The sequence below is a fragment of the Prunus mume genome, linkage group LG1 (genome assembly GCF_029339155.1).
Source record: "Prunus mume cultivar Tortuosa linkage group LG1, ASM2933915v1, whole genome shotgun sequence".
Taxonomy (NCBI): domain Eukaryota; kingdom Viridiplantae; phylum Streptophyta; class Magnoliopsida; order Rosales; family Rosaceae; genus Prunus; species Prunus mume.
The window spans coordinates 5,116,711-5,127,470 of record NC_142698.1 but is presented as its reverse complement, the minus strand read 5'-3'; the positions used below and the strand labels follow the sequence as shown (position 1 = coordinate 5,127,470).

The window sequence follows — 10,760 nt, the reverse complement described above, 5'->3', positions numbered from 1 at the left end:
GAATACACGACGGTGAATTCCCGTCGTGTTTTTCCTTTTTTGTAGTAGTGTTGTTCCACAACTTTACCTTCATTAGTCAACCAAACGTTCAACTGAGATAGCACAGGTGTAGGTTGATCCAAATCAATGTCCCCAAGAGTAAACTCAACCTTTGTCCCCTCCGTGCTCTCGCCAATGTCATCGTCAAGCAACATAACTTCATCATGCTCTTCCTCACATTGGTTTATTTGCACTTCCTTTTCCTCACTTCTTTGTCTTTTCACTTCCTTGCTCTCCCTTCTTTTTCTTTGCAGATCCTCTCCCTCACTGCTTTTCTCTGCAGTTCCTCTCCCTCACCGCTTTTTCTTTTCACTTCCTCTCTATCACCGCTCTTTCTTTGTGCTTCCTTTCCCTCGCTGCTTTTTATTTTCACTTGATGTCCCTCACTTCTTTTCCTTTGAGCTTCCTCTACCTCACTTGGTTTTCTTTTACACTTCACCCCCTTCAATCCCCTCCTCTTCCTTTTCCTCTCCCTTATTTCTGTTACTTGGCCCTTCATCCCATTGAATGTCATCCATTTCCTCATTCCCTTAAATAGATGTGAGAGGCACGACGATTCGTCCTCTCTTTCAGTAAAGCTAGGTCCCTCCTTACTTCCTGCTCAAACTAAGGACCTAAACAGTGGTCCAAAAGTTTTTCCATCCATATGACCTTTAACTCAAAGACGTCTTTTTCCCGCTTTACTTGAAACAACTCAGACCTCAACAAACTTACCACCTTGTTCAACTCATCAATGTCAGCACATGAAGAAGGAATCGACTCTGCCGAGACAACAGCAGGGCGATCTTGTGGCCAACTCCAATATGGTTGTCTCATTTCCTCTTCACTCGGACATAGCGCCCGCAACTGAACTGACTGTTTTAGAATACAGACAAGAGTCATATTCAATCATTCTACTTCATAATTTCATTAAATCTTATAAATAGTTCCAAGGCTGCAAAAACCAAACCTCTTTGCTCTGGAAGAAATAATTGTTCAACTTTCTAATCTCAGGAACAAACGTAGTAGTTCTCTATCGCAAAATACGTGGGAGAGCTGTTGGATCAACAACCTTGCAGTAATTCAGGTCCGCCATTCTAGGAATTAATTCATATACCCAAATCTACACAATTCACAGGACAAAAGTCATTATTTAAGTTTTAAAGTCCACAAAACATAACTAACATGAACATTATTACCATGTACCTGGAAAGCATACGTGAAACCTTTAAAACTTTAGCCACCCCTTTGCACTTCACCATGCTTATCCTTCTTGCCCTTCTCATTTCTCCGGCTTGTTCCCGTTACCTTACTTTTCTCCTTCCCTCTTCCCTCTTCATTTTCAAAGCTTTTCACATACTTTGTTGGTGCAGAAAATAGACTGTCCTGGGTTTTGTCAAAAGACACTGAACCCAACGAATACCTATTGAACGCATCCAAGTCCTCTACAAGGGTTAGGTAATTTAGATTGATGTTCAAATGTTTGTCCCTTCCCAAAATCACTAACTTAGCAAAGTAAACAAGAGCTAGCTTGTAGATGTCATCTTCCTTTGTGCACTTCAGAAATGCTTCTTCTAAAGCATTACATGTAATTCCTTCGTCTATAAAATATCTTTTATGAAGTCTAATTTCATCACTTTCTCCATTGGAAACTTCAGGCACTTCCCCAAAACGAAGCCCTGTGATCAAACAGAAATCCTGACAAGTGAACTGAGCAACGTTGCACCCTATTAAGAAACTCAGTCCATAGTCTTTCACGCCCTGCCCCACTACTCTACGCAACACAATCCCATGCACAATCTGCCCGCTAAACTAAATCTTATCTATATTCAGAAGATGGTCAAAGCATGATGTCTTGAATTGTTCTAATTGTTCGGCACTCAACTTCGCTCGAATTGCAGGTAGGGATGAATTTGCATGTGAGCAGTTGTTCACCCATGACAAATATGCCTCTGACTCTGGCCATACCAGCTCCACGTTGGATCCCATTTCCTGAAATACAAGATGAAATAACATGAACACATATACTACCACGTATTTGCACAATCACATTGGTATTTACACAACTAGTCAACCAGGCACATTACAAATTTTACAAAGTACATGCGCATAGGGATTACTGATCACAAGCTTTAACATCATCAAAGCAATATGATAAATTTTGTGCAAATACTTGTTAATGCAATGATTCTGTGAATTACAAGCAATTTCATGTGTTTTATTTATGGACCCAAACTCCAATCAATGGTTGATGCATGAGTGAGTGTGAGTGCAATCTAGGCAACTTCTGCACTTCACACACATGACAATTATTGTCATCTCATACACAACACAAAATAAATAAATATATAAGAAATATGGTGGAAGGAAGCAAAACAAAGCATCTGCTCTGCTATCTGATTGCTAAGCCATTGCCACAATTCTTATTAACATGTTATTGATATGTTATTGACATGTTATTGACTTGATTTTCATTCGTTTTTTAACATATACCCAAGCAAAAATTAACATGCAAGTGAAGCACAAAGAAGATATGCCAAATCCAACAACATTGATGGTACAAATTGGGGAAAACCGTTACTCTAACCCTAAACTCAAATTCCATAAATTACTCATCAAATGCTTTGCACTTATATTCATGAGTTTTTTATTATCTGTTCTCATTTTTCTCAAGCAAATTTAGTAACAAAGGAAATAATAGAGATAATCTGCACTATGCACTGCTTCAAATGTGGAAGGTTTTGATTTGAGGGCCTCCTCCAATTCAACACCATTATCTTATTCATATCATTATTGACATGTTATTGAGATGTTATTGACATATTATTGACTTGATTTTCATTCGTTTTCTAACATATACCCAAGCAAAAATTAACACGCAAGTGAAGCACAATGAAGAGATGCCAAATCCAACAACATTGATGGTACAAATTGGGAAAAACCGTTACTCTAACCCTAAACTCAAATTCCATAAATTACTCACCAAATGCTTTGCACTTATATTCATGAGTTTGTTATTATCTGTTCTCATTTTTCTCAGGCAAATTTAGTAACAAAGGAAATAATAGAGATAATCTGCACTATGCACTGCTTCAAATGTGGAAGGTTTTGATTTGAGGGCCTCCTCCAATTCAACACCATTATCTTATTCATATCATTATTGACATGTTATTGAGATGTTATTGACATATTATTGACTTGATTTTCATTCGTTTTCTAACATATACCCAAGCAAAAATTAACACGCAAGTGAAGCACAATGAAGAGATGCCAAATCCAACAACATTGATGGTACAAATTGGGGAAAACTGTTACTCTAACCCTAAACTCAAATTCCATAAATTACTCACCAAATGCTGGTTATTGAACAATCGCAAGGTATCTGTGCGGGGTCTTTGTGCGGCTTTGCTCCACAAATGGAACCTATCACTTCCAACGAATACGGCTTCTCTCCTTCCCCTTCCATTGCTTCGCCCCTTCACTGTTTCAGAATCAACATCTTTGCTCCTTCCACTCAAAATAAATACTTTTTCAGGGTTTGGAGAATGGAGTGGTGTTCAACCGTTGCCTTCAACCATCGTTAACCGTGGCCTTCAACCGTTTCTCAGAGCTTAGCGGTTTCTCAGAGCTATGGGTTTTAGAGCGATGGGTTTTTTCTGTTCAAACTTCGAACTTGCCTTCTTTTTTTTTCGGGACCTGCTGGATATTAAATTCGGGTTTGGGTTCCTCACCTACCCGATTGTACAACTTTATCTCAATTCTCCCCAGCCCTTGGATTGATCTGATGGCTATACCTTATAACTTTCCACTCATTATAGTCTGAGCGCTCCAACCAAGAACCTTGAGACCAAGGCACGAGGCCAACCTCGCCGATGAAGTCTTGCTTCAAGCGGAAGAGAGAAAACAAAACAAAAACAAAAACAAAAACACAAAATAAAAAAATGGCACCAGCCAAGAAGGGCAAGGCCAACCCGACCGAGTCAACTCAGCCCGTAAACCCCAACAACAATTTCCCAACCTCTATTTGGTACATACCTCCCTCCTCAGTCGCCATCACCATCCACGCCAAGCCTGGCTCCAAAATCGCCTCCATCACTGGTCCTTCTCTTTCTCTCTCTATTTTTATATGTATAGGTCTGTGTATTTACAGAATATAATTTTCTATTTTTTTGAAATGAAGATTTCAGTGATGAGGCGTTGGGGGTGCAAATAGACGCGCCTGCAAAGGATGGGGAAGCTAATGCAGCGCTACTTGACTACAACAGCTCGGTTGGTCCTGTTTCTTTTTGGGTCATCCCTTTTCAACCTTTTTTGTTTTTTGTTTTTGTTTTTATTTTTATTTTTTTTTTTATATGGAATACCAAATTAAAGTTTGATTTGAGAATTCTTAGGTTCATTTGTGCATCATCCTATTATTGTTAGTGGGTTGGAGAGTTGAGTGCATTTACTTGTTTCGGGTTTTTGTGATTAGTGTGTTGTGTCTTAAGAAGATTGTGTGGTTCTTGAAAGATCCTAACATTCATTCTGATTGCTTATGTTAACTAAACTTGGGGAAGTGATGCTTTAATTTGTAATTTGTTGGTCTAGTGCTGTTGCTCTAACCGAGCTTTGTTGGGGAAGTGATGTTTTGTTTGTATCCTTTTGGTTGAGATTGTCGTTGCTTTAACCAACCTTTGATTGTGAAGTGATTTGGTCTTGCAAAGGAGAGGAATATTGAGCGAGACTAGAGAAAGAAAAGTGAGGTGAAGTGGTGATCTGAAATGGTGAAACGAGCTTACTCGTGGGATGAGCTTGTGGAAAGGCACAAGGGGTGGATGTGAGCTCTTCTAAGGTTTCCTTAAGTCTAATTTATTCTTTTCAAGATGATGTGTGGTGTGGCCAAGAATAGCCGCAGTGCAGAGTGTGAAGGGTGGATTTCTTCTTTCTCCCCCATGCATAAAATGTCTATTCCTGGACCACTTCATACCACCCGTCCATCCTATCTACACCGCAGTTAGCTAGTAAGAAAGAATGGCTTTTATAGATTATTTGGTCAAACACTGATTTGCATTTTGGGTAGATTATATGCTTCAGCTGGTGTTGTTTCTAGAGATATATTTTTGTTATCATTTTTCAGTTATTCGTCTATGACTATAAGTATGTTGAACTTCTACATTCAAATACATTCTAAAGTCGTGCACACACATATACATGAAAATATACTTCTCTACCCATCATTTGTTTATTAGTTGGCAAGATAAGGTGGCTCAGGAGCTTTGTGGCAGGGTTGGCAAATGATTTGTGACAGAACAGATTCTTGAGAAAGTTCGAAGATAAGATTAATTTCACCTTAAATGATGGGTACAGAATGAGGCCTATACTTTTGAGGGTCTAATTTGTATTATTATGAGTGAAATGTAGCATAGTTAATTTCTAGTAATTTTTTTAGCAAGAATATAAAGTTTCATATTGGGCATTCTAAGCCGTGCATCTTACTATAGAAATCCTAAAGCCTCTACACCCTACACCCGTTGCCAAATGGTTTTGGGTTGCATGCACCAAATTTGTCAATTTTCTTTTGACGTTTTAACCCCTCAGTTTATTTGGTCTGCTCAACCATTAATGTTTATGCTTGGAAACTTCAAATTCTTATTCTTTCCAAATTACAGGTTTTAGGGGTAAAAAGAAGGCAGGTTTCTATTGGTTCTGGCTCAAAATCAAGAGACAAGGTTGTTATTGTGGAGGAGAAGACTCTACAAAGTGTTTGACATCCTGGACAAAGCTTCGAAGTCCACCTAATAGAGAGAGATGAATTTGATCCTTGAATGAGACGTGAAGCTTGATTGTACTGTAGCCCTAACCGAGTCGCTTTTGTTTTTGGAAATTGTCTTGTTCATGGGCGGAACTAGGTAGAGGGCTACCATGGGCTCTAGCCTAGGTAGCCTTTTATAAAATTAAAATATATTACATATATTTTAATGTTATTCATCCCATAAAAACTTAGTAGCCCACTCAAATGTAGTTTTGTAACCCACTGTCCACTCAATTTTTGTAGGCATATAATCATGTTATATTTAATTTGTTTGCTCAATTAATAAAATAATCTCTTAATAAACACATGATTTTAATTCTCAACCTTTTACTATTTATCTCAATATGTACTTTAATATATTTCTAGAAAAACTATAGAAACAGTAAGTACCCAAACAAAAATTGGTCCTTAGATTTTAAGTTATAACAACTTTAACTAGCCCACCCATTGAAAAATTCCTGATTCCGCCCTTGGTCTTGTTGATGTTTCAGGTACTTCAAAACTGGCAGTTTGCCCTGTCTACACACAAATGACTACTTGTTTATAAATGCATCTTTTGATACACTCATACCACAACGAGTACATTACATTATTTGAATAATGAGTTGTGTTCATAATATATTTCTTGCCCTTGTAACGGATGTTCTATATTTTCCTTCATCTCTTAAACAAGCGTGAATGCCTTTAGCCTCTTATTTCCATAATATTTGGAAACTTAAGTTTCCTCCTGAAATGATAAAATCTAGATTTTGCATCGTCATTCCTTCCAAACAAACTTAACAATCGGGCACGTTTGCGCATCATTAGTCTATTCCGGGTCTTCTCTCGGTATTACAGATCCATAAAGTCTCTCCTAACTTTTCGTGATTGTACTTTTTCTCAACAGGTAAGGCACTTAATTACGTCCCCCACCTCAGTTAATATAAATAAGTACATTGGATTGGATCTTATTGGTCCTCATTAGCTCCCTTTCATTTGTTAAAATATTTTAGTGTCTGATGGAAAATTTGGTGACACGTAATTGTTCTATTTTTCGGAATACTACCTGATGCAGTTGAAGTTATGATTATAAATCGTTAACTTTTATGTGATTTTTGGAAAAATTGTTGAACTAGTGCTGAACATCCTTCTTGTCTGAGAAGTGTACGGAAACCACCTAGTCTAGATTGCTTTAAACTAATGTTGAGGTATGTCTGTAATCCGGTCAGGCTGGTACTGATTTGTTATCCGTAACAACTCGAGGAATGATTGAGTAGCAGGTTCCATTAGCATAACGTATGCTGACGGTTTTGGAACTAGAAGCCATCGGTAGGAAGCAAGGACTTCTAAATGCTATACTGGTCAATAACTGGATGTTTGAATGAGATTGTAAAGTTTCTTTTGCTGATCTTCCATGAAAATTACGGAGTTAAGGGTATTGGAGAACAAGTCCAAAGTGCCTCGTCCGTCTGCATCCTCTTCATAAAATCAAAATAAAAAAATGCACATGAAGGGTTTGATTTGGACCGAGTCATTGCCTATAGAGAAGAAAGCGACTTAACTAGTTTTCCTTACGTCTGATTAGAAAAGTCTACAAAGTCAAGTTCACAAATTCTGACGATAAAGTTAATAAACAATTTGAACAAAAAATTTAATGGAAAATTTGGTGCATCTTTTGGACGTAAGTGATGTCAATTTGCTCACTTAATTATAAAACTAATTCTTCAGATTATAATCTCAGTCTGTGTCTAGTTAATTACATGGACGCAAAAGTCTCCGTCAACGTAAATTACATATGGGTGGTGAACTACTCCACAGAGAGAGAAGAAACAAGTACGAATTCATTCACACCATCCACCTTAAATTAAACAGAAATTCAGAATTAGAACTTCATACTGCATTGTAACCAATTTTCTGGAGTGCTGCAGAAGAAAAAAAAAACACAAAGGAAGAGGAAGACAAGTTACACTGAGATCATTTTTCGATGGCTTGCTTGGCATGCCTTCTGGCATTGGCATTTGTTGCTGCTGAAGCACAACAGATGCAGTCGAATATAAGCCAAGGCTCTTCTTTAACACCAACCACCAACTCCACATGGCTGTCACGTTCTGGTCTGTATGCCTTTGGATTTTACAGGCAAGGCAATGGCTATGCTGTTGGGATATTTCTTGCTGGAATTCCCGAAGAGACAGTCGTGTGGACTGCGAATCGAGATGATCCGCCATTCTCCAACAATGCCACCTTGCGCTTCACAGGTGACGGCCTTGCCTTGCCAACAGCAGAAGGCCAAAATTACTTGGTAAAACCTTCTAGCACTCCTTCTTATGCTTCCATGCTTGATTCGGGTAATTTCGTGCTGTACAATTCTAGTCGGGAAATAGTATGGCAGAGCTTTGATCATCCAACCGACACCCTTTTGCCCGGTCAACGCCTTTTATCAGGAAACGAACTTTTCTCTGCGAAATCAGAAGCTGATCACTCAACGGGGATTTTCCGTCTCAAAATGCAAAATGATGGAAACCTTGTTCAGTACCCTGTAGATACTCCAGACACCAGGCCTTACGCTTTTTATTCATCTTCAACTTCTGGCGCGGGAGAGAATGTGACACTTAATTTTGGTGCTGATGGCCATCTCTACTTGCTCAACAGGAATGGTACGAATATTCGGAATATAACAGAGGGAGGTCTTCCTGCTGATGAAGGAAAACTTTATCTTATGAGAATTGATGTAGGTGGGATATTTCGTTTGTATTCACATGATTTGAAAAAGAATGCAAATTGGTCAGTTCAGTGGGAGTCTTCCAATGATAAGTGTGATCCTAAAGGCCTATGCGGATTGAATAGCTATTGTGTCTCAATTGATCTACAGCCTGACTGTAGATGTCTTCCGAGATTCGAATATGTCAACCAGGGAAATCAGACATCCGGGTGCGAGAGAAATTTTGTTGCAGATGCGTGCAAAAACAGGAATGAGAATTTCACTTACACCATGGAAGAGCTGGAAAGCACAACATGGGAAGATGTTTCGTATATGAATTTGAGATTATCCGACAGAAACGATTGCATACAAGGCTGTCTGGAGGATTGTAACTGTGAAGCTGCGCTTTTTGACGGTACAAACTGCAGAAAGCAGAGGCTTCCTTTGAGATATGGTAGAAGAGACACTGGAACTTCAGACAGAGCTCTCATCAAGGTAGGTGTACCAAGAAAACCAGATACCGATCCTAGAATCGTTCAACCAGGAAACAAGAAAAAAGGTAGAACTGGCATCCTGATTATTGGTCTTTCATTTACTGCTTTTGGATCCATTTTGTTGTTGATTTCCGTGATTGTGTGGTGGAAACACAATGTCTGGGCATATAAAAGAATGAGTGCTGTGAATGGTGACCTTGAATTGAATGAGGGTGTGGCTCTGCGACGATATGCTTATGAAGAGCTAGAAGAGATGACTAATAATTTCAAGGAAGAGCTTGGTAGAGGAGCCTCGTCAACAGTTTATAAAGGGCTGATTTTGGGTACCCAAAAGCCAGTTGCTGTCAAAAGATTAGAGAAAGTTGCAGCCGAAGGGGAAACAGAATTTCAGACTGAGATCAGAGTTATTGGGAGAACCCATCACAAGAATCTAGTCCATTTACTTGGGTATTGCCTTGACGGAGCTAAAAAGCTTTTGGTGTATGAGTACATGAGCAACGGCTCACTTGCAGATGTGCTCTTCACCCGTGAAAGGCAACCATTTTGGGAAGAAAGAATGGGCATTGCTCGTAACATAGCGCGGGGGTTTCTTTATCTCCATGAAGAGTGTGATGCACAGATCATCCATTGTGACATAAAGCCTCAAAATATACTACTAGATGAGTTCATGTGCCCAAAAATCTCTGACTTCGGATTGGCAAAGCTGCTTAAGGCAGACCAAACTAGAACAACTACCGGAATCAGAGGAACCAAGGGGTATGTTGCACCGGAGTGGCATAGGAAAATGCCGATAACAGTTAAAGCAGATGTTTACAGCTTCGGAATTGTGCTGTTGGAGATCATATGTTGTCGAAGGAACGTGGATTGGAGTCTTCCTGAGGAGGAGGCTATTTTGGATGAATTGGCCTACAACTGTTTTGAGAAGGGTGAACTTGGCAAATTAGCGGGTGATGAAGAGATAGAGAGAAGGCAATTTGAAAGGATGATTAAAGTGGGACTTTGGTGCATCCAGGATGAGCCATCGCTCCGTCCCTCTATGAAGAAAGTTCTGCTGATGCTGGAAGGGACCGTGGACATCCCAACCCCTCCCAGTCCAAGTTCTTTTTTAAGTGCCACTTAAATGAATGCCTGTGTCTCAAGAGTGAAGTGGCTCTGGTTCCAAATTCCTATCTGATGCTGATATGCTTGTTGTTTTCCTTTTCTATGTACCACAACTCTACCATGTATGATATTATTATAGTTTGACTTCCTCTTGTAATCTATATTTCTTTCATCCGTTTTACTTTGAAGAGATGTTGGTTGTTTTGGATATGAGGGAATTTGGCTTTATTTTAAATTTTCTGTGATTCCCTTGACGAGTGCACCTTTTGGCTTTATTCTAAGCTTTCTGTTTTTGAGTGCTTTTGTCTTGATGTGCATGTGAATTATTTGGTGTTTTTTGTTCGGTTTGTCAGGAGCATTGGTGCAATAGCACCTGAACGTGTATATAGGAAAGAACTCTTCGAAGTAAAAAGTGCTGGCAAGTTCTTATTTAGTTATGATTTTGATTATTTATTATATTAATATTTTGGTTACTTACTTATTTGTCTAGTCTTATTATAATTGAGATTTATTTCCTATTATAATTTAGTTCTATTTTCTATGTTATTTAGGGTTAACACATTTTTGTACTTCTTTATAAATACATCAACATTAGAGAAGAATACACGTATAGGCATAATTGAATATTTGCCTTACTTTGTTTGACTTGGTATTAGAGCCAGATTTTCTTGGGACTTGT

The 10,760-nt window shown here is 38.7% G+C and overlaps 1 protein-coding gene and 1 pseudogene across 1 annotated transcript; both read left to right on the top strand.

The window, feature by feature from the left end:
* The first annotated feature begins 3,959 nt into the window (after positions 1-3,959).
* On the top strand, positions 3,960-5,846 carry LOC103331240 (uncharacterized; annotated as a pseudogene).
* A 1,822-nt stretch (positions 5,847-7,668) lies between these two features.
* LOC148920808 (G-type lectin S-receptor-like serine/threonine-protein kinase LECRK3) lies at positions 7,669-10,514 on the top strand. Its single transcript, XM_089044294.1, has one exon. The coding sequence runs from the start codon at positions 7,773-7,775 to the stop codon at positions 10,098-10,100; it is 2,328 nt and encodes a 775-aa protein (XP_088900420.1). The 5' UTR covers positions 7,669-7,772; the 3' UTR covers positions 10,101-10,514.
* The last annotated feature ends 246 nt before the right edge of the window (positions 10,515-10,760 follow it).

Coding starts and splice junctions, on each gene's coding strand:
- LOC148920808 (XM_089044294.1), top strand. CDS start 7,773: ATGGCTTGCTTGGCATGCCTTCTGGCATTGGCATTTGTTGCTGCTGAA.